Source organism: Lissotriton helveticus, chromosome 8, assembly GCF_964261635.1.
Source record: "Lissotriton helveticus chromosome 8, aLisHel1.1, whole genome shotgun sequence".
Lineage (NCBI taxonomy): Eukaryota > Metazoa > Chordata > Amphibia > Caudata > Salamandridae > Lissotriton > Lissotriton helveticus.
In genome coordinates this window covers 1,217,422,756-1,217,447,554 of record NC_136069.1, presented here as the reverse complement: position 1 = coordinate 1,217,447,554, position 24,799 = coordinate 1,217,422,756, and the positions used below count along the sequence as shown (strand labels likewise).

General features: G+C 44.9%; 1 protein-coding gene across 3 annotated transcripts in view; it reads left to right on the top strand.

The window, feature by feature from the left end:
- The window catches only part of LOC144773252 (ATP-binding cassette sub-family C member 5-like), a 2,136,031-nt gene that overhangs the window by 720,698 nt on the left and 1,390,534 nt on the right, over nt 1-24,799 (top strand). For all 3 annotated transcript variants that reach the window (XM_078658154.1, XM_078658153.1, XM_078658155.1), the window contains exon 8: nt 18,030-18,178. In XM_078658154.1, coding sequence (XP_078514280.1) covers nt 18,030-18,178 — 149 coding nt within the window. The remainder of the gene's footprint in view (nt 1-18,029; nt 18,179-24,799) is intronic.

The following is a 24,799-nucleotide window of genomic DNA, read 5'->3' as shown; positions in this document are numbered from 1 at the left end:
TGGTAATTAATTTTAATTAATTTGTAATTGGTATTAATATTTAATTTATTTTTAATCATATATGAAGTATTTACTTTCCCTACTGTTGCCCTACTTGGAGTGGGAATAGTAATTTTTACCCCTACGCTATCCAACGCTTTCCCTACTGTTGCACTCTCTGGAGTGGGAATAGTAATTTTTACCACTACGCTATCCAACGCTTTCCCTACTGTTGCACTCTTTGGAGTGGGAATAGTCATTTTTACCCTCCCGCTATCCAATGCTCTCCCTACTGTTGTACTCCTTGGAGTGGGAATAGTAATTTTTACCCCTACGCTATCCAACGCTTTCCCTACTGTTGCACTCACTGGAGTGGGAATTGTTATTTATACCCCTACGCTATCCAACGCTTACCCTACTGTTGCACTCCCTGGAGTGGGAATAGTAATTTTTACCCCTACTCTATCCAACGCTTTCCCTACTGTTGCACTCTCTGGAGTGGGAATAGTAATTTTTACCCCTACGCTATCCAATGCTTTCCCTACTGTTGCACTCTCTGCAGTGGGAATAGTAATTTTTTTTTTGAAAACAGATTTTATTGACTGCAAGAAAGAAAGCACATGTAATGCAATGCTCTGCCATCGAGAGACAATTGTCATTATCAATTTCAAAATTCAGGTTCAGTCATTTTCTATAATGAAACAGAATTAACAACAGAAAAAGCACAACAATGAAGCTCACCTCCTTCCCCCTCCACCCACCCTCAGGCCCCTCCCCCCGCGCGCCGCTGCCTGCTCCGCCTGCATTATACATATCAATTGCTTTTTACACCATACACACCAATGTGCCACCAGTGATATCGTGTTTGCCCAACTGTCACAGGGGCTGAAGGACATTGTCTTCCGGTGGCGGATCCAATTCCAGTCTACGATAGTCCGCCCACCTCTTCCAAATTTTGTAATGCTTTCGAGGGTAGCCCCTAGCAATATATATGGGTAGTTCCAGCCCCATACAAAAGTCCATCCCGTTTCGCCAGGCCATGAGTGATGGAGCTCTGGGTGCCTTCCATGATTGTGCAATGTCTCTCTTCGCTAGCGTTAGCCCCAGTAAAAGCAAATGGCGCTTATAAGTATTGCCCCCCAGCCATGACATGAAGCAGGGCCAGCTTGGGATCTCTCTGAAGCACCCAGGCCAAAACCTCATCCAGACATTGGAACACACCATCCCAGAATCTCCGAGGGAATAGTAATTTTAACCCTCCCGCTATCCCGCTTTCCTTACTGTTGCACTCTCTGGAGTGGGAATAGTAATTTTTACCCCTACGCTATCCAATACTTTCTGTACTCTTGCACTATCTGGAGTGGGAATAGTAATTTTTACCTTCTCTCTATCTCATGATTTCCCTACTGTTGCACTCACTGGAGTGGGAATAGTAATTTTTACCCCTACGCTATCCAACGATTTCCCTACGGTTGCAGTGTTGAGTGGGAATAGTAATTTTTACACTCCCGCTATCCAACGCTTTCCCAACTGTTGCCCTCCCTGGAGTGGGAATATTATTTTTTACCCCTACGCTATCCAATGCTTTCCCTACTGTTGCACTCACTGGAGTGGGAATAGTAATTTTTACCCCTACGCTATCCAACGCTTTCCCTACTGTTGCACTCCCTGGTGTGGGAATAGTAATTTTTACCTTCCTGCTATCCAACGCTTTCCCTACTGTTGTAATCTCTGGAGTGGGCATAGTAATTTTTACCCCTACGCTATCTAACGCTTTCCTTACCGTTGCACTCTTTGGAGTGGGAATAGTAATCTTTACCTTCCCGCTATTCAACGCTTTCCCTACTGTTGCCCTCCCTGGAGTGTGAATAGTCATTTTTACCCCTACTCTATCCAACGTTTTCCCTACTGTTGCAGTCTCTGGAGTGGGAATAGTAATGTTTACCGCTACGCTATCCAACGCTTTCTTTACTGTTGCACTCTCTGAAGAGGCAATAGTAATTTTTACCCCTATGCTATCCAGCTCTTTATTTACTGTTGCACTTTCTGGAGTGGGAATAGTAATTTTTACCCTCCCTCTTTCCAACGCTTTCCCTACTGTTGCACTCACTGGAGTGGGAATAGTATTTTTTACCCCTACGCTATCCAACGCTTTCTCTACTGTTGCACTCAGTGGAATGGTAATAGTAAATGTTACTGTCTCGCTAACCTACGGTAAAAATATTGTATTTTTTTTTTAAATATTATGTTTATATATATGTATGTATTTAAACATTAAATTGTATGTTTATTTATTTTTAACTTAAATTAATTATTTATTAATCTTAAGGTTATTTAAGTATTTTAAGTATTTTTAAGGTAATTATATTTAATATTTTATTATTATTCAATTACTTGTAAGACATTTAAAACATTCGATATTTTGACTATCTATATTTTTTTTCAACGATATTTTTGATTCAATATTTTTGTACTTACCTATTTGGAGATAGGAGTTCGATATTTTTGTATTTTGCTACATCGATATTTATGTTATCGATATTATGTCAGTGATCCGTCATGACCACATAGACTACTGCTACATTGTGAAGGTATGCAAAAAGAACAATTGATGGACAGAGTGATGATCACTATCAAGCATTCACCTCAATACAGAGATCTGGACCTAAATCCATGTTTTTTTGCTTCCCATGTCATTTCCGTTTAAACCCAGCTGTATGCCAATCAGTCTTGGCCCTGCTGCCCATGGGAACAGTCCAGACCGAACGCCAGGCCAGGTCCTCTCTGGACTGAAACAAGCAGCCATGCTAGCTTGACTCTAGTGGCATAGAGAGCATGGGACACACGTTTGGGCATACCCGTCAGGGTGACAAATGCACCAAGCATTTGCAATGCAATAGGTTTCCCATTTACGTGAGTTTAAGCTATTGGTTTTAGAAACCAAAACATAAATGAAAGTCATTGTTTTACATTGCCAATAGCTCAAACTAGCGTAAATGTGAGACCTATTGCATTGCAAATGCTTGTTTAAATAGCTGACAGTCCTGTTGCTTGGTCCTGGCTGCTTTCACTGTGCAGACCGCTAAAATTGCATTTTGGCGTTTGCTGTAGTGCTATTGCAATGAATGCGAATTGCGGAGCCCACACTTGGAACACCACACCAGGCATGTATGTGCCCTTTCTTCCCTTGCTCTAGTCGACTCCCCTGTAGCTGCCCCCTCCTCCCTCTTGCTTGGCAGGCTTATTCCCCCCCTGCAGCCCACACAGCCCTGCTTATCTCTTTCAAACAATAATAAAAAACTTCAAAATGAAGAACCCTACCTACACAAGTCTTCTTCAAGAAAGTCTTCCTTGTTATTCTGTACTAATCCAATTTGAAGATGGCATGTCAGGTTTATAGAAATTAAGAAACGGACGCAGACTGCACTTCTAATTTTAGGGTAAAGATTCATGCACTCAAAATCAAATACGAGCCTTTGTAGAATGTTAACTCCGTCAAATGCAACAGTCTTTTCAGCTGATCGTTAATTTCCTCATTGCTGTTACCAAACGATGTCTGCAGGATAAGACATAGAAACAAGCATTGGCATGGCCAATAGGTCTCGCTTTTGGGATCTTATAAGTATTTAGTTATTTAGCACAATATCCTTGGTAAAACAACATAAACTGTTGCATGGCTAAACACTTATAAGGTCCCAAAGGCGAGACCTTTTGGCTATGCCAATGCTTCTTGTATCTAGAGTCTCAATGGGCCAGACCATTGAAAAGCCTGCAGTGGTCATTTTCCATCAGTACTTGCCTTGTTCTGCGGACTATTCATTGAGATGGCCTAAAATGGTGCTGCTTGGCGTGGGAGGGGAATATTTACAGCAAGTTAGCGCTCAAAGGATAAGGAAGCACTTGAAACAAGTAGAATTTCTTACTGACACTTAACACCCCTGTCTGGTTTTTGCTCTGAGTATCCTGGGAGCAGACTGGAGCACTCGTCATTGTAGTCAGGCAGAGAGGCCCAGCTCCCCAGTGCTTGGAGGGCTTCCTGGGCTCACTGTAGACTCCCCACTCCTGACAATAGTAGAAGCTGTGAGAGAAAAGTGGCTGCATGGCTTGGGCCCAGGAACGCAGAGTATTGAGTAACCGGCCTCCTTGGTGTCCTGCTTAGCCCCAATTACACTGTCGGTTAGGGGCTTGCAAAATGAGAGCAAAGCAGAATAATTCTTTAGCGTGCTATCCGGGCATGTGAGAAGAAGGATCCTTTGTGTGTGGGCGTCGGCGGCTGGGAAAGGTCTGTTGCTGTGTGAGTTTGCACCGTGTGTTGTGCTATCTGTGTTTGCACGCCGTATGTCTACAATTTGTATGGCTTCCGATCACTGTGCGCACGTGTCTACCCTTGGGTGTGTGTCTGTGTGTGTGTCACTTCACAAGGATTAGTTCCAATATGTCATTGTAAATATAGGAGCCTGAATTAATAACCGCTGTATGAAAGGTATTTTATAAGCTATTGATTTACCAAGTAGGTAATCAGACCAACCAAAAATTTTTCCCGAAAGGGTTTTCAGTCGCATTTAAAAGACCACTCTTGAAAATCATCACAAGCATAAGAGACATCCCAGATGGAAAACTCAAAAGATTAGAAATCATCGAATAATCGCATAAAATATTGCCCTGCATGTGCAATCCAGACAAAAACGTCCCAATGTGAAAAATTGCCTGCAAGAAAATGAAAAAACGTGCAAGTGTGTCCCAATAGTTTTGAATTGCCCAATTAAGGCTGATCTTATACAGCTGTAACACCTTGTAGACACCCTGGTATTGATTCTCCCCAAGCCCCACTGACCTAACAAATCTGAACAGACCTTGACGGCAGCACTTTGGGAGAGGCCTGCCAGGCTTGGCTAATCAGTGCTCCCAGTAAGAAGGGTGGCGAGCGCACAGAATAGAGTGTGAATGTGATGGGGGTAGGGTGGAGAGTCTAAGGAATCACTGAGGGATAATGACAGTGGAGAGAGAAGAGGGACACTGTGAGAGCAGCGGAGAGAGAGAGGGCCCAAAAAACTTGTGAGCGGAGAAGGGAAAGGAAAAAGAGAGGAGAGAGAAAACGGGCAAAGGTAGCAAGAAATGGAGCAAAGAGGTAACATGCTAGTGGAGAACATCAGTAGAAAATATTGGACCGCGCGTCCACGAGTCGCGCTCTGTGGTGTGGGTAGCGGCGAGCAAGACACAGAGGCAGAGCGAGGCGCGCGCGCGGGAGAGCAAGAGGATGCCAGATGGCGCCGCTGCTCAAGCCTGTGCACGTTACCGCATGTAGCATGCCACACAGAAAGCTCTGGTAGGACTTTTAAAAGCCCTAAATAAATGTCTCGCGGTACAGCGCATGCGCTTGCTCAGGCGAGACCTAAAAGACTTTATTATAATCCCCTCATGCCGTTCTTCTTTTAATTTAATTTGAATATGGAGGTCATTTTAAAGTGGGAATTATTTGTATTCATTTCAACAAGAGCGACGGCGTGAAATATAACAAATGAGAAGCCAATATTTGTAATGCATAATTTAACATAGTTTTAGAAATTATGTATCTGTTAGTGTACATTTTGGTATCAAAATAGTATCGACAATTCAAGAGTGGGCTCGCACCACCTTTTTCTCAGCTCCTTTTTCACAGATAACCGAGCTGTCCCCATAGAGTGGTCACTGTGCCCTCCCACCATCTGTGGGTTGATGATAGGTTTGTTCTACTATTTAGCTTGAATGGCTTTATATTTATCTCGATTGGCCGTTAGTCAATGACAGTGTTATTAATTGCCGATATATACATTCTCGTTATGTACATTAATGTTGCTCAAGAATTCAGCATATTTCTGTAAACCAGCAGTTTTATTTCCAAAATGAAAACATCACCAGCATTCCACCAGTGAAAATATTGCTTTATACTGAGCGCCACTAGTTCAGCTACACTGTACAGTATTTTATTCATGCATCTTATGAAGCTGTGTTGGGTGAGTGTTTTATTTCATTCAAGTAGGATACACAATGCATTTCAGTGCCTTAGGCAAAATTGCTCATTGCACGCCTAAGCCCTGCTTCCTGTTCTGTTAACCAAATACACAGTTGATGCCACTGTGGACAGTTTAACATTCCCCTTTTGGTAGGACCTTAGACAGCTGATTGATATTACTTTAATTTGACATCAGTCCTGGATGTAGATATGGTTGTTGATGTGTTTGTTGGAAATACGCGTTTTGCACTGCTCTTCATATATTTTAGGAATTTGATGTAGTGTGGCCATAACGGACAATAGGGCAGTGGAATTTGTTTGAGACTGGTTTATATTCACTAGGGGAGAAGAGGATGCTTGAATGTTATTGAATCGATTCACTGTAAATTAGCTTTTTGCAAATGTACTTTTTCTTACAATTTTGTAAGCATGCTATGGGAGTTATAATTGTATGTTTAATTGCTGTACGTTAGCTCCACATATTTAGGGTAAGAACAATTTGATACCTACTATTGTTTAAGCTTGACTTTCAGTTCGGTATTCATATTTTATGGTATCTTAATTGTGCATGACTTGACTGGAGAACATAAATTGGTTGATGACATAATTTTATCATCTGGCTTAAGACCTACTTACCTTTGTTTACTATTTCTTCCAGAAAGTGGAGAAATTTACATTACCACCAAACTCCAAGTCAGGCTCAATGTGCTTAGGAATAATGATACCAGACAACCAGCAGCACTATTACAACCACCGCTACAGTATCCTCACACCTTTAAAAGACCAGTAATCAGGATAATGTACTGCAGGGCTAAACACTTATAAGGTCCCAAAGCCGAGAGCTATTGGCTATGCCAATGCTTGTTCTCAGTCCTCGGGCCCAGCCGTGGGACTTCTTCAAGAAGCAGCTTGACGGCGCTTCACTGTCTAGCGAGAATTGTACTATATATCTTCCATCTCTCCTTCCACTGTTGCCTTTTCTCCTGTTTCTTGTCAGCGGCTTACTTAGCCTGCATGCCCATTCACCACACGTCCAAGATGCTTGTCCACACTTTCCACCATGAATGAGCACCAAGGCTTGCATAAGGTACTGACATTTGAACAGGCGGTACTTAAGGAGGTGGAAAAATAGACCTAGGGGCCCACCTTTCACGATATGTCCAATCTGGAAATGGCTGCTATGCAGTCCCTAGCCAAGGACACCCATATCACTTTTAAACCCGCTGATAAGGGCAGGGCGATTGTGATTATGGCGACTGCTGACTCTGATCTTGAATGCCAATGTCAGCTGGCAAACAAGAAATACCACACTCCCATCATTCCATCATTCATTATCCCACTAACAAACTTAGCAAACAGATAACATCTCTAGTCACCTCTGCTGAGGCACAAGGGTGGGTTAGTAAGAATGAGGCTGAGTTCCTTGTCAATGCGAACCCATGGATCCCTTACTTCTATGTCCTCCCCAAGATACACAAGGGAACTATTCTTCTCCAGGCAGACCTATAGTGTCTGAAATAGGGTCTCTACTTTAGCCCCTGTCGAAATTCTGTAACCACTTCCTACAACCTCTTGTCACGAGGATTCTTTCCTTTCATTTTCTTAATTTGTTTTTATTGTGAACAAAACATTGTCACTGACTTACAATAGTTCAAGTCAAAGAGCATGAAAATCGATAGTACCATGTACACTCTTTCCTTTCTTAAGGACACGAGGGACGTTTTGAACCTCATTGAAGAGGTCAATGATACGAATCATATTGACCTATTAGTGATGCTTGAGGTTGAGGCTCTCTATATAAATACTCCCCAAGACGCCACCTTGAAAGTGATAGAGAATACTCTTCTGTCTGAGAATTGGACTTCCCCCACTCCAATGAATTTCATACTTCTATACGCCATTCTGGCTCTCAAAGAAAATTTATTTTAATTCCATGACCAATTGTACCATCAGACACAGGGGACATCGGTGGGCAGTACATTCGCCCCCAGTGTGGCATGTCTATATATAGCTAATTTCGAGAAAGAAAAGATCTTATGCGATGACAACCCTTTCTCTTCTCACATCATCATATGTCATTGATATATCGACAATATACTAATCCTTTGACCGTGTGATATTGAGACCTGTAGCACCTTCTGTGAATTGATTAATACTATGAATCCGTTCTTAAAATGCATGCACTAGGAGTATTTCTGTAGACAAACTCCCTTTCCTCGATCTGTTGGTCCCTCTACAAGATGGACGGTTAAATACCACCTCATATAGGAAACCCACGGACTGCAACAGCCTGCTTCAATACGATAGCCACCATCCTAAACACTTGAGAGACAACCTACCATTTGGGCAATTTTTGCGACTATGTTGCAATTGTAGTTCCATTAATGCCTATGATCACCAAGCCCGGGCCCTGACGGCTACATTGTCACGGTGGCTCGTAAAAGGGCAAAAAACAATAACAGAACAGCACTTTTGGAACCATACACACATGCTAAAGATGATGTGCTGACTTGCGTACCATCATCACCTCCAGCTTCAACAAAATAAAGAAAAACATTAGGACACCTGGTCGCATTCTTGAAACAGGGCCCCTTTCTTTTACCCTTTACCTTTTGCTTTCAAGCGCATGCACATCAGAGATACCATTGTACATACCAGACCAAGAACTACCACAACACAGACCAAGCAACACCTCTGGGGCATGCCACTGGTAGTAGGACACTATCCATGTGGTACATGTAGTGTCTGTAATTCTGATAGAACCCTCTAAAGAGATTTGCCTGGACCACATACAGGTCTGGACTTAAAGATCACGCATGAATTACAACCCAAAAACTGCATTTATATGATCACATGGCCCTGTAACAAATGCTATATAAGGATCACCACACGGGCAGTTAAGACTAGGATCATGGAACATCGCAGCAGACTATGTTGCAAAAAGATCACAACCAGAAGAGTACTCACTATTTGGAAAGGCAATATTCCCCAGAAGATTTACACTGGACAAGTACTGGAAGCCAACTCACAAGTGAACAAAGACACCCTCTTCCGTAAGAAACAAAAATTGATTTTCCGTTTGGCCAAACGTCACACTGGGCTTACCAATGATATCCCTTGGGATGAGGTAATCATTTGAATGAGACTCTCCGTTCACCACATATAGGGGTCTCTCACTATGCACTAATCCCGATCCATACATCTAGAGAGGTGAGTCAGTTACATACACTCCTGGACACTATGTGTGTGTGTGACTTTCACAACCTGGGGCTAGCCTGAACTCCCAGTTGTACAGTACAGGGACATTTTCATACATTAGCCCTTTTGTACGCCATGACCCCTAGGGTGTCATCTGTCTCCTCTAGTTTTTAACCAGCTATACACTATAATATGGGTCTACTACCTGTGGACATCCCCAGAATTTGGACAAATAACTCTGAGCGTTCTTCTCAGCTCAGTGGGCGCGTTGCTTCCAAGTACTATGCGTCCATCTGAGCTCCTACTCGCTCACATCCATGCCCTGTTCTTCCTTTATTCTCGTTGTCATCAACTTGACTCCATCTGAAATGATACCTGTTGTGTTGTAACCTTGCGATATGAGCTTGCCATTTCTAATATGGCGCTCACCACTGAGCACCCCTCATACACCAGCATTACTGAGCTTTTCTCTATCAATATGGCACTCGTCATTATATGCCCCCACACACTAACCTCACCGGTATGTGTACTTGGTGGCCACTATATCATTAGGCCCTCGTTCTAGAGGCTGATCACAGTTGTCAATCTCAGCTCTCCTGTGATTTTATCCGTCACTAATACCACCTCCTCTTGTTTTTATCAGGTAGGGAGATACTCTCCCTTCGCTGTATTTGACTGCGCGCTCCATTCAATATAGGGCTTGTCTTTGGACGCAGTTATGGTGACGGTGTAGTAGTTAACACATGGATACATCCACAACTGTTCCGCATCAGCTATTTTACAAGGAGATTCTTAAGGACCACCTGCTCGGCTTTCTAGTCACCGCTGAGGTCGACCGCCAGACATGCTTGCATCTTACCGTGAGGACTCTTTCCCCCAATACCAGCTCCACTGAACTGGCACGCTGGCATGTCCTGTCTCATGTCCTTTCATATGTTCGATCTTCTCCATTATTTTCCCCATGGGTACTTAAATGCCAGTGAGCATTCTGCTCTGCCATTCAGTGTTGGGGTGCAGTTTTCCCCATACATGGTAAGCCTCTTCATTTTGGAACAGAGGCATTTGCCTTCTCTCCTATCCCCCTACTATACACCTGAGCTTATGCTGTGTGTTACATGTCTGTTTGTCGATGTGTGGTACCTTTGTTAAAAACCTGTTTAAACTAGGATGTTCTACACCTGCACTCTTAGGGTGGAGACGACCTCAGCATGAGCCTGTCAATATTGTACAGCATGCTACTGTATGTTTGTTTTATAGACTTATTTTGCTTTATTTCCTTCTTTAGGTCGGTTTTATCCTGAAGGTATACTACATACTAGTGTGATTGTTGATGGGCACGGTCTAATTCACAGACACTTTTTACCAACCCACTCAAGAGTAGATTGGGACATCGGTCCTGATGAATTTCCATGATCTCCTGTGAAAGTAAATAGGCAAGCAACATGTTGGCCTTCTTTTAAACACCACCTTGTGCTTGATTGGACCATTATATCCACTTCTAGTTAGCTATTGTTTTCAACCATAACAAGGAGCCCCAGTTATTAAAGTTGCTACTATTCCTTAGTTATTTTTACCTCACCTACACACCAGTCTATTCACATTATCACACCTATACCACACTTCACCCTTCACATATGCAAAAAAACAAAAGTACTCCGGCAAAGACACCCCTCATGGGGCCAGTTGGGCATTGCAGTGCCAGCCCAACGAGGTGCTGCCCGATGATGATACATGACACTCCTCTGGGTGTGTGAAGGCCCATGCTTCTGAGGGATCAGATCCCCCGAGCTGTCTCTACAGGTAGCCCCCGACCTCTTCTGTCTCATCTGTCTGGAACTGCATATACCATGTGTTATACATAGCCTGAGAGGATCTGTCGCGGATGTATGACGTTCAATCAATCAATCAATCAATCAATCAAAGACATTTATAGAGCGCACTACTCACCCGGAGGGTCTCAAGGCGCTAGGGGGGGGGGGTGCCGCTACTGCTCGAACAGCCAGGTCTTGAGCTTCTTCCTGAAGGAGAGGTGGTCCTGGGTCAGGCGGAGGTGGGTCGGAAGGGAGTTCCAGGTCTTGGCGGCCAGGTAGGAGAAGGACCTTCCTCCTGTTGTCGCTCTTCGGATGCGGGGGACGGCGGCGAGGGCGTGGTTGGTCGATCGGAGGTGGCGTTTGGGAGCGTAGAAGTTGAGGCGGCTGTTGAGGTATCCTGGGCCTTGGTTGAGTAGGGCTTTGTGTGCGTGGGTGAGGAGCCGGAAGGTGATTCTTTTGTTGATCGGGAGCCAGTGCAGGTCTCTCAGGTGTCTGGAGATGTGGCTACGTCTGGGGACGTCGAGGATGAGTCTCACCGAGGCGTTCTGGATCCGCTGGAGTCTCTTCTGGAGCTTGGCGGTGGTTCCGGCGTAGAGGGCGTTGCCGTAGTCCAGACGGCTGGTGACGAGGGCCTGGGTGACCGTCTTCCTGGTTTCGGTGGGGATCCACCGGAAGATCTTACGTAGCATGCGCAGGATGTTGAAACAGGACGAGGAGACGGCGTTGACTTGTCTCGTCATGGAGAGGGAGGAGTCCAGGATGAAGCCCAGGTTGCGTGCGTGGTCTGTCGGTTTGGGTGCGGTGCCCAGGGCGGGGGGCCACCAGGAGTCGTCCCAGGCGGAGGGCGAGGAGCCCAGGAGGAGGACTTCCGTCTTGTCTGAGTTCAGTTTCAGGCCGCTGGTTGTCATCCACTCGGCTACGTCTTGTATCCCTTCGTGAAGGTTGGCTCTGGCGGTGGCGGGGCCGTTGGTGAGGGAGAGAATCAGCTGGGTGTCGTCGGCGTAGGAGATGATGTTGAGGTTGTGTTGACGTGTGATGGCCGCGAGGGGGCTCATGTAGACGTTGAAGAGGGTGGGGCTCAGCGAGGATCCTTGAGGGACGCCGCAGATGACTCCGGTGGCTTCTGACTTGTACGGTGGTAGACGGACTCTCTGTGTTCTTCCGTCGAGGAAGGAGATAATCCATTCCAGTGCCTTCTCGTGGATTCCGACGTTGCTGAGGCGCTGCACTGGGGTGCGGTGGCAGACAGTGTCGAAAGCCGCGGAGAGGTCTAGGAGGATGAGGGCCGCTGTTTCTCCGTTGTCCATCAGGGCTCGGATGTCATCAGTGGCAGCGAGGAGGGCGGTCTCGGTGCTGTGGTTGGCTTGGAAGCCAGACTGTGAGGGGTCGAGGGATCCATTCGTCTCGAGGAAGGTGGCCAGCTGTTTGTTGACGATCTTCTCGATGACTTTGGCTGGAAACGGGAGGAGCGAGATGGGGCGGTAGTTCTTGAGTTCGGTGGGGTCCGCTGTAGGTTTCTTGAGTAGGGCGCTGAGTTCGGCGTGCTTCCAGCTCTCCGGGAAGGTGGCGGTGTCGAATGAGGTGTTGATGATGTCCCGCATGTGGGGTGCGATGACAGCGTCGGCCTTGTTGAAGACGTGGTGAGGGCAGGGGTCGGTTGGAGATCCGGAGTGGATGGAGTTCATCGTGCGGACGGTGTCTTCGGTGCTGATCGGCGTCCAGGCGCGGAGGGTGGTGGTGGGGGGCGGTGGTTCGGTCGTGGCGTGCGTCGGTTGAGTGCTGAAGCTGTTGTGTATGTCCGCGATCTTGTTGTGGAAGTAGGAGGCGAGGGAATTGCAGAGGTCTTGCGAAGGGGTGATGTCGTTGTTTCCGGCGTTGGGGTTGGAGAGCTCTTTCACGATGTTGAAGAGTTCCTTGCCGTTGTGTGCGTTGTTGTCCAGTCGGTCCTTGAATGCAGTTTTCTTGGTGGCGCGGATCAGTTGGTGGTGCTTCCGGGTGGCAAGCTTGAGGGTGGTCATGTTGTCCGGAGTTGGTTCCCTTCTCCAGACTTTCTCGAGGGCTCGGCAGTTCGACTTGGAACTCATGAGTTCGTCGGTGAACCATGGGGCCTTCTTGCTGCCGGGTCTGTTGGGCGGGGTCCTCAGTGGGGCGAGTTCGTCCGCGCAGTTGCTGATCCACTTCGTGAGGTTGTCGGCGGCCTAGCTGGGGTTCGCTAAGCTGGCGGGAGGGTGCTGGCTCAGGGAAGCGGCGAGCTGGTCGGCTGTGATCTTGTTCCAGCTTCTTCGAGCAGCCTGTTGCTGGTGGTGGTGGATCGTCGTTCTTATGAAGGTGAAGTGGACGCAGCTGTGGTCCGTCCAGTGGAGTCCGGTGGTGTGGCTGAAGGTGATGTCTTTGCTGGATGAGAAGACGGCGTCGAGTGTGTGTCCGGCGAGGTGGGTGGGGGTGGACACCAGCTGCTTGAGACCGAGGTTGGCGAGGTTGTCGAGCAGGGTGGTGGTGTTGCGGTCGTTGTTGTTCTCCAGGTGGAAGTTGATGTCCCCCAGGAGGATGTAGTCGGTGGAGGGGACGTTACAACGCATACTTTTACCACGACTACCATTACCACGCAATTTTTACAACGCAGGATCCATTACAACGCAGTACCATTACAACGCATGTATTTACAACGCTGGTACCTTTACAACGCATACAATTACATCGTAAGTATTGGTAAGTTTAAAATATTTTTTTTATGTAAATTAATTAAAATTAATATAATTTAATTTAATTATTTTTTTTTATTTAATTAATTAAATTTAATTTAATGTAATTACTTTATTTTAATGTAATTTAAATGTAATTGTATTTAATTTTTACCCTGTACCCCTTTACCCAAAAACCCAAAACTGACCCTTAATCTTAAAAATATCCCTTTACCCAAAAACCCAAAACTGACCCTAAACCCTAAAAATACTCCTTTACCCAAAAACCCAAAACTGACCCTAAACCCTAAAAATACCCCTTTACCCAAAAACCCAAAACTGACCCTGAACCCTAAAAATACCCCTTTACCCAAAAACCCAAAATTGACCCTGAACCCTAAAAATACCCCTTTACCCAAAAACTAAAAACTGACCCTGAACCCTAAAAATATCCCTTTACCCAAAAACTAAAAACTGACCCTGAACCCTAAAAATACCCCTTTACCCAAAAACTAAAAACTGACCCTGAACCCTAAAAATACCCCTTTACCCAAAAACCCAAAACTGACCCTAAACCCTAAAAATACCCCTTTACCCAAAAACCCAAAACTGACCCTGAACCCTAAAAATACCCCTTTACCCAAAAACCCAAAACTGACCCTGAACCCTAAAAATACCCCTTTACCCAAAAACCCCAAACTGACCCTGAACCCTAAAAATACCCCTTTACCCAAAAACCCAAAACTGACCCTGAACCCTAAAAATACCCCTTTACCCAAAAACCCAAAACTGACCCTAAACCCTAAAAATACCCCTTTACCCAAAAACCCAAAACTGACCCTAAACCCTAAAAATTCCCCTTTACCCAAAAACCCAAAACTGACCCTAAACCCTAAAAATACCCCTTTACCCAAAAACCCAAACTTATAATATTTTTAATAATAAAATGATATACTTACCAATACTTACGTTGTAATGGTATGCGTTGTAAAGGTACCTGCGTTGTAAATACATGCGTTGTAATGGTATTTCGTTGTAATGGATCTGCGTTGTAAAAAATGCGTGGTAATGGTAGGTCGTTGTAAAAGTTGCGTGGTAATGGTTGTATACCATCTGTCGCAGTAGCTACCTATGGCAGTGATGTCTGGGGCTTTGTTAACGTAAAGGAAATTCAAGTGGCTGAAAATGGATTCCGCAGGCGTCTACTAGCGAGGCCTGCTTCAAAATTGTCTCACATGGTTCATGCGGAGTTAGGATTATCGTTTCTGTAAGACCTTATTGCCGTTTGCCCTCTTATTAGGTGGTTAACCATCTCGGTGCGTACTGAAAATCATTTGGGAAAAGAGATAATCAAGGACTGTTTGGAACTTGATGGAGGGAGATGGATTAGGTTGTTGAAGTATATCAGGGGCACCTTTGTGAAATTAGGCAGGCCAGCTTTGTTTGAGTCACCCCTTTCCATACCAAAGACAAATATTGTATGGACTCTAAACAGCTTTATGCTGTGCCAGGCTAACAGGTCACCCGTTTTGTTGGCTTCAGTGTGTGTTTTCACTACATGAGTAGAGTAATTAACAGAGCATACCCTCTCAAGCAGAGCAGCATGATTGGTTTGTGCAGTTGTAATGTCACATGAATCACTGGTAAATGATGTGCTTTCCAAGCGAAATAACGAGTCTTTGAGTGCGTTCAGTTTGACATTCAGTGTTTTCCTCACCCCAACCACTGTCTGCACTGATACAGTGTCCTCTAAATGTGACTTTGGCGCCACCTGAGCTCCAGGTGGAGAAAAAATAATTCCTCGGGCACTTACACTGTGTGCCTCAGTGTAAGTCGACCTTCTTCACACGTGAAGAGTTGGGGGTCAGGTACTCAAGTGACCAGATTGCCTTGCATCCTTTGCTGAATTGAGTAGGATTTGGGACCAGGTTGGAGCTGGCTCTGAATCAATTAATCATTTCACTTGATCAAGTCCATAAAATACTGTGGCTTATGTATGTAAGGGACTCTCTAAACTTGGAAGGAGGAAGTTGTTTACCATCCCTGTGAACATTTGTAGAGGGGACTATAGCTGTTGAAACCCTCAGTTGGGAAATAATATCTGTTGACAACTACCAGACTGGGCATGGATCTATACCTAACCTTTGTAAAAAACACAATAGGGATTGATATCTGTTCGCAAGACTCATATTTAACCTACTGCACCTGATATTTGCTACTCCAAAAGGTTGTTGTGACTTAAATTCTCTGGGTCCTTGCGACCGTAACTAAAAAATCCCTTCAGGAATCCATGCACTTTATGATGTCAGGTACTTTCCATGCTGAACGAAGGAGGGTTTTTATTGTACCTATTTTAAAAGGAAAAGGTTTTTACAAGTTTACCCTGCTTTTATATATTTACTAATGCTATTAGATTAACATGTCATAGCAAATGTAGTTTTATACGGAGCACCCTGGGTGAGTAATTGTATATTTAGAACCTGTACACTTATTTCTTCTGTGTCTAATGTTTTATGCAGGTTTTTATTAATCCAGTTTTATGTACTGTTTTTACAGTTTGTTTTTTATACACAACCGAATAAAGGATTTGAAATAAAATGAACTTTCAATGCTATTTATTCAATAGCGGTAGAAGGGTTGGAATTATGGTTGAGATCAAAGTAGCCAGACGTTTTTCAGCTTAACGCATCGCGAAAGACAGGCTTCTCCAACACAGCAGGCAGGAGGCACCAAGATGTTATCAGGGTGCACCATACCCCAGCTAAATCCAGTTGGAAGAGTGTTATTGGTTGGAGATAGTGCGACCCATGTAAGATATTTGAGTGAAGATGCATGGCTAATTCATGAATAAACTTCACATTCCGTGTGTTTTCCTGGTGAGTTGAACAAGTACGCAACTGGCCCATATTACCCTTTAAGGGCTAGTTTAAGCCTTAAAAGACATAGACATCTAACATGGGCTTCAATTGGAATTCCATAGAGCATATTATCAAGCCCATTATCGCCGTTTTAGCAGCAGTTTTCTGCAGCTAAAACAGCGATAATTTTATCGCCTGTCTTGATAATATGCCCCTAAATTCGTTTTGTTCTTTTTATTGTGCACCTTTTGCAATTTCTTATCTTGAAAATCTGTTTGTCACACTTCTTACAACACCTTTACAAACATGTTTAGAGTCTACGCTGTGGAGATGTAAATAGTAATAGTGGTAGCAGTAAAATGTGTGCTCCCGGAGTCACAACTGCCATTTTTCTGTGAAAAAGGAGCCACCGGCTAATGTACTTTATCGTGTCAGCTTTTGCTTTTTTGCCTCAATTACAATGTTCACACTCTCCAAACTGTGTAAGAGACTTCTTGAACAAACATGTTTTCTGACTACATTTTTTTTTCATAACAAATTTGATTGCATTTCTAGCCTTCTTACGGCCCGAGGAGCCACATACACATATACATATTCTTGCATACAGTGGCATAACATTACATATTGGTGATGACAACAAAACAAAACAAGAATTTGCAATGCAATCGGTCTCGCCTTTGGGGACCTTATATGTATTTAACTATGCATCACATTTACTGTTCTTTAACGTGGTGTAAAGTAAGCACCAACTGCGTGACACACCAGGTATTTGAACATATGGAGAGAAATATTGCCTTTCACGGGAACTGGTTCGGTGGTCATATCACTGAAAATACAAGATTTGAAAAAAATATTATTGTCTACGGGTGCTTGTGGAAGATGATTTCTATGGACTGGTATGTAGAGAATGCTAAAGTGTACTTTACTGACCTCTGCTGGCCGTTTTCTATCAAAAAAGTTAAATAGAGGCAGTTGCCAGGAATTTAAAAAAAAAGAAAGTCTCTCAGCAGAAAGCAATTCTGGTATTTTACTGACCTCTACTGGTCCTCTTTTATTAAGACAGTTAAATAGAGGCAGTTGAACAGAGAAAAAGGTCCCTAAGTGGAAGCAGACAAGTCCTAGGGGGATCTCCAGAGCCCACAAACTGCATACACACATATAAGTATATACTAATATATAAGTATATACTAAAGTGCATACAAGAGGTCAGTATATACTAAAGTATATACAAGAAGTCTCGAATACTCGACCTAAACAGTGCAACAGGCTGTTATATAGCTAGTCTGAGTCCCGCTGAATCTATCCAGGACAATGCCCTACAAACCCAAATGACTCTAACAACATTTTTGAGAAAAAGTATTTCAAAAGTGAAAGAGTAGCTTTAAATCTTTATTCTAGTAGGCTATAATAACATCAAACCAGCTATTTTGAGTATGTTTCATGGTAAGTATATGCCATATTTACTCTTTTTTTGTTGATTTTTTTTTCATTCTTTTTTAAATTTCTTTAGCAATCCGAAAGGAAGAAAAGGCCTATCTAGAAAAAGCTGGCTATGTTCAGAGCCTGACTGCTGGCGTTGCTCCAATTGTTGTGGTGGTAGCAAGTGTCTGCACATTTACACTACACATGGCTTTAGGCTATGATCTTACTGCTGCACAGGTATGTATGTGGTCTAGCTAAATTCGAGTCAGTTTTTAATGTGTAATAATTTACAAAATATTGATTCTTCACTGCACAATTTACTATGTATACAATTTGCTCGAATATACTTTTCATTATGGAATTAATTGCAATAATTTCGCCATAATGTTGAAATGACTTAGTCATACATCTAAGACTGTTCCCATCCAAACTCCACTTCAGAAACGATCTAAACATTTTAGTTCTCTGCCAACTTCTGTGGGTTCCACATCTTTGGCTTAGCGGCTAGGGCGGTCGACCTCGAATCTGGGAAACCTGGTTCGAGTCTCGGCAATTACGCCAAACATCCTGTGATTCTGGGCAAATCACTTGGGGCCAGATTCATCAAACAAATGTCCGCTCGCAAAGGGCCAGATTCTGAGAATCTGGCCCTTTTACCATCAGGTCTGTGATAATTGCATGCCAACTAGGCAGATGAAGCCAAAACAGACAGTAAAGGGCAGATCCTGCCCTTTACTGTCACATAGCCATGAAAGGGGACATCAAAGTAGCTTGGCTGCGGTTGAAGCTGATGACAAAGAGGAGGATTGTTGCCCTTGGCGGTCACAGTTCTGCCACCACCACATTCCCTATAGCCATAAAAGGACCATAAGGGCTGTTGCACAGACTGTGATGTCTGCCTTTGTCGATAGACTCATATCAAATGCATCAGGGCACTTCAGTTCTCTAGCTGTCTGACCACTTGAGTTTAACCTTTCTGATAGAAGGCTGAACCTCTTATTTGTCAGATGTTAAGTGCCGGGTCAAAATGGCTGGGTCTCAAGGGGAAGGTTTATGAATTCTTGCAAAGGTAAACTTATCAGTAGTGCCGAACACAGCTTAGTCCAAACTGCCATCAATGTCTTCGTCAAAGCTTTGATAAAGGGCAGCAAGAGCTCTTTAGTCACAGGACCAGGTAGTAAAAACTCAGTCAATAGATGCATATTGCTTTCTATCATGGGTACGGAAGTCCCAACAGTTTTGTAGCTCTGCAGACTAAATTATAGTCTCCTTTTTAGGGAACTTCAGTGGGGGGTCTAAATCTGGCTCTGTTGTAAATCTAAATATATGCGATTATCAGTGTGACTAGGAGGAAAGACAATTATCTGCCTCTGCATCATCTTTATCATGTTAAATGTTTTAAAGGCCCTAGATGGGGTCTGAATTCAACCAAATAAGGTATCCAGCCTTTGGTAGTACTGGCATCGATGGAGGAGTGCCGCCTGGAAGTCCTTTCAAATCAGGGTCTGCACTTTAGTGATCTCATAACAGGACCAGACACAGGGTGATGTTGAAACTGAATCCGAAACTGGCGTTGGGTTTGGATTCAAAGCTACCACCACTGAAACCGAGGCTAGTGTTGCATTGGGAGAGACCAACGCAGTCTTCCGTGCAGTTGTGGCGTTATGCCTGGCACCGATTGAGAACCGGGCAGGGAAAAATGAGCTAGTCGAGGCTGGGGTAGGCTCAACCAGCAGAATTCCAGCTTGGGGTACCTGTGGTTCTGGGTGACTAAGGTGCTCCAGATGGAGTTAGCATTGTCCAAAAAAAGTTGCAGAAGGGCTTCTATAAAGGCCTATCTGCTGTATGGTTGATAAGACCAGGGTAACTCGGAATAGCTGGGACCAGTGTTCAGATAGGCTCTGTTTCTGATGAGGGGAGCCAAATCAGGCCCTTCGAGTGTGGACAGTGAAACATCTCCCTGGGCGGGAGCGATTGGATGGCGAAAGGTCAGATTGGAGTTCTTGTTTTTATGGTGAGACTTGTCTTTCGACTTTGTCTCCAACTTACGTGAGGACAGCAACTTGGAGTGAAAGAGAAACCTGGAACGAGAGAGGACCATGGCTTTTAGTTAGAATATCCACCAAAAAGATTGTTACTGAAGTTAAGTAACTTGCGACTAGATTTTTAATTTCCAGTACGGTACTACTCTGGTGTAAATATAAATCTTTTTAGCAAAATGCGGCAGTCCCAAGGCGACATTGGAAAAATCCACTGTAGGGACAGAATATTCTTGTGCATCCGAGAAAGAAACTGAGGTGAAGGCACGTGTTGACCGAGTAGGTAAATAGGAGAAAGGGTTAACATTTTTACCTGTCTGACTTGACTACTTTGTTGTGTTGTCAAACTTTTTAATCTGCGTGCAGCAGTATGCATGCCCTGTTATCGATGAAAGCAATTAAAATTCAGCAGGCATAAAACAGAAGTCTCTTTTTTTTAATTTTAATTATTATGTCATGCAGTACATAAGGTATCTGATAACTTTATTGACATGGATTTCTGAGAAATAAATCTTTCTGTAGATTGCTTGTCTACTGAAAACTCTTTTCAGGATTCAAAGTGGCCCTGAAAACGTTTCCCACAGTAATGACTTTCCAGCACTGACAGGTAGAACCGAGTGTCTTTGGCTGCGACTCCACCTTTGGAATGGATTTCGACGGTATATAGTAGGCAGCAACTAGCACTCTGCTGTCAGTTACTTTTTTTCTGTGTCTCATTTACACAGTTCGGAGGTATCTTTCAGTGTCTCATCAACAAATTCCTCAGCTACTTCACAGCTACTAGGTTAGATGTCTCAGAGGATTTAAATATTTGCAGATGGTACAACAAAACGATATATTTTTTAAACCCACACCATCTGTGTATAGTCCCTGGGATTGGGGCTTGATACTGCAGCTTTTGATTCTTTCACATCCATGCATCCAAAGGCCATAATGGAGTGGGAAGCCAAGTTATTTTTGAGTAAGACAGACTCCCTCTCCCAAAGGTGAGCCACCTTCTAGGGAACATTCTCCTTACTAATCTTTTCACAGTTACAAAAATAAGTAATTTTCTTCCTCGATGAAGTAGTCCGGTTACCTGCCCTTTAGAGTCTTTACACCGTTGTCCAACATCAGACATTTCCTCAACATTATGTGGCCACCCATCACCTGAAAAGATGAGATCAAGTTCCCCCATAAATCAGCTGACCCCATGCAAGTCTAGGCCTTCCCCTGTCATGGATTGCCCCAGGTGCTCACCTCTCCTCCCATCCACTTTTGATCCCTGACATTATTGGCTGCTCTTTCCATCTCTTACTCAGAGCATTACTACACAGGATATCATCCAGACTGATGTGACAGGAGTCTAGCTGCCCAGGATTGTGACTGTCCCAAGTGTGCTGCTTAGTTTGTATCCCCATCACAAGCACAGCCAATACTGTCTTTATGCCGGCACCCCAAAGGCAATGTCTGTATATCCCTTCTAAGTGCCATGCTGGATTCAAGGATCCTGGGATCTAAGGCTCTACGGCAGGATTCATGGATTGTGATATTCCAGGATACTGCAGTCTATAAAAGCCACACACAAGGCATGAGCTTGTGGTTAGCTTACCTCCCTGTTGGTTAGAGAATGCCTCTGGTTGGGTTAATCTCTTCACCTGTGTCGCTCAGTGTTAGATTTGGGGGTCTCTAGTTGGCAGAGGTAGGTACCTTTGACCAAATAGGGACCCTTGCGTCTAGTCAGGGTAAGGGGGTACACTCCTAAAATAACCGCTGCTCACCCCTTTGGTAGCTTGGCACGAGCAGACAGTCTTATCTCAGAGGCAGTGTGTAAAGCATTTGTGAACACATACAGTAACCCAGTGACAACACTACAGATCAACACCACACAAGTTGTAGTATAAAAATAAGTATTTTTATATAGACTTAACACAAGACCACAAACGACAAAAATACACAATACTGTACTTTAAAAATGGTAGAAATAACTTAGTTCTCTTTAGATGGTAAATGCAACACTTTGCGTTCAATGTACCTTTGGATGCGTAACGCTATACAACGAAAGTGTTGCAGGGAAGGTGATGCGTCGGTTCCTTACATGCAAGAATGGTGATGCGTCGGGTTTCCCTTGCTGCCTAGGGGATGTGTGGGGAGGTGATGCATCGGTTTCTTACTACGCTTCTGTGGCGATGCGGCCCGCAACGCCGTGATGCGATGAAGATCCGGTGCAATCAAACAAAAATGGCGTCTTCTTCTTGATGCAACATGATGTATGCATGCCCGACGGCCGTGCGGCGACTCAACGATTCTTCTGAGCCGCGACGGCGACATTCTTCTCCGGTGATGCGAGGCGCTTCGGCGATGCAATGCGATAGCTGTAGCGGCGACACCCTTCTTCAGTGATACGACGACAGCGGCTGTGGCGGCGACGACACGCTTCTCAGAGGATGCGACGGCGTCTGATGTGACGACGACACTCTTCTCAGGCGAGGCGCTTTTGCGAGGCGAAGTGACAGCGGCGACACCCTTCTTTAGTGATGCGATGACAGCGGCTGCGGGGGTGATGGCTTCCTCTTCGTGAGTCGCGCTTTCAGCTCGTTGCAACACTCAGTCCCTCAGAAGGCCCAACACAACAGCAGGCACTTTCAAAAGAACTTTTGGGGAGCTGGTGGGTGAAGTCTGTTGTCCCTGATACTTCAGCAGGAGGCAAGCTCAATTCGAAGCCCTTGGAGATCCTTTACAAGTTGAATTCAAAGGTAGCAGAAAGTCCTTTCTCCTTTCTTTGGCAGTCAGGCAACCACTGCAGGACAATCCCTCAAACAGCACTCAGCTTAGGGATAGTCTCCTCCTCAGTTTCTCTGGTTCCTCTCCTCAGCAAAGGTTCTTCTTGGTTCCCAAAAGTGATCTAAAGTTCTGGGGTTTTGGTCCCCTCTTTTATACTCATTTTCCCTTTGTTCTCTGAAGGCGGAGGCCTTTGCCTAGTCCAAACCAGTTCTGGTCAGTCCTGGAGCACTTTGTTGACAAGACTCCTTCTTTCCTTTCACAGTGTAGGCCAGGGACATCATACGCACCACAGAAGGTGGAGCCAGCATTGTGGAGGGAAGGCACAGCCCTATTCAGGTCCCAGGTGCAACTCCTCCCACCCATCTACATGCAGATCTCTCTATTCAGCCCTGTGCTGACTCACCCTGTCTCCTGGAATCCCCCAGCGCCTGTCACTCAAACTCCAGAGAAGGAATAACACAATGTTAAAACCAACTTCACTAAAAGATGTAGTTTATCATTCTGAGTTCAGGCATACTAAACTCGAATTTCTACCCAGTTCCCTGAGTTAGTTAGGATTTTTTTTTATAAACCTTTTCATTGGATTTTAACATGGTACATGATACAGTAATCAGCTTGATCATTTCGGTAGTACAAATTAACAATATTAGCCATATGACATGGGTAGCGGAGTAAGCAGACCCCCCACCATCTCCGCCGAAGGTGCCAGGAGGCCATTAGTATTAGAATTACTGCAGTTCTCTGACCTGTATGCCTATTTCTGATCTAAATCCCCTGTGAAGGGTATCATTCACAGCTAATCCAGTTGTCAAACTAAACTTTGGGATGTGTAACTTGGGAAATAAGGGAGTCAGGGGGGAGGGGAGGGGCTGGGGTCGCAGAAAGCATGGGTCAGTGTAAAGGGGTCCCATATCATTACGCTAGCGTCGCGCACTTTACCTACTGCTGGCCTGTGCTATGATTCCCGGGGGATGACCCAAGTGGAGCTGTCGCTGCATGAGTGAGGAGAGGGGGAGGCGGAAAAACAGGACACGTGCATGGACTGGGATGCAGGTGAATCTGGTGCCGTTGGGGTTTTTTGGCGTGCTCTGTGTCATTTGTATGTGCTTGCCTAAAGTTCCGTGGGAGTGTCACCCATTCTAATGAGATAGGTCGCCGTCGTATGCCACGGGCCTCCTCTTGCCGAATAAGATCTTCCTCGGCTGCTGCCCACTTCTGCACCGCCCCCCACCATGCAGCTATTGGCGGCCCCTCCGCCGCTCGCCAATGCATTGCCACACCGCGCTTGGCCAACAGCACAGCCGGCAGGGCAAACTTAGTCTCTACTTTCTTCCGTTTGTTGCGCTTAAAAATACCTAGGCCACATGCCTCCCATGTATGGAAGTCTGTGAGACCTGTGACCGTCCGCAGGGTGGTGTACACCATATGAGCAAATGTGGCTTCCGGGGTGTGACATCGGGGGCAGTCAAAGTGGGATGCCGGGTAAAAGCGTTTGAGCCGCGCCGGTGTGAGATAAGCTCGGTGTAATATGTTAAACTGCATATTTTTTAACCTTTGATTGCGGGACACTTTTTTATGGTGTTCTAGCGCCATCCGCCATTCACGATCATGAACGACGCGTCCGAAATCATCCTCCCAGTGGAGCCGTAATCGGGTTAGCGGTACCTGTGTGAGCTCCATAGTGGATTTATAGATCCATGTGATGTGGTGCCTGCCTGCCCCCATGCGTAATAGTGTGTGGAGCACCGGGTGAGTCTTGGGTTCCCCGCTCCCGAGGTCCCAGGTCCGCGCACAGTCCGCCATCAGCTGCCTGTGCAGCAGGAATTGGCCGGCTGGAATCCCAGTTTCTTCAACGAGGTCTGCAAACGGAATCAATTAGCCATCGGAGAACAGGGCCTCTGTCTCAGTGAGTTGGAATTCGGTACAGATTTTAAGTTCTCCCGCAGTATAGAACCCGCTCCCCTTAGGGAGGCCAGCCAATGGTAGTAATGGGGAATACAATGGTGCCCCCTTGGACATGCGGTGAACTCGCATGGTACTGGCTCTAGCTGCTTTG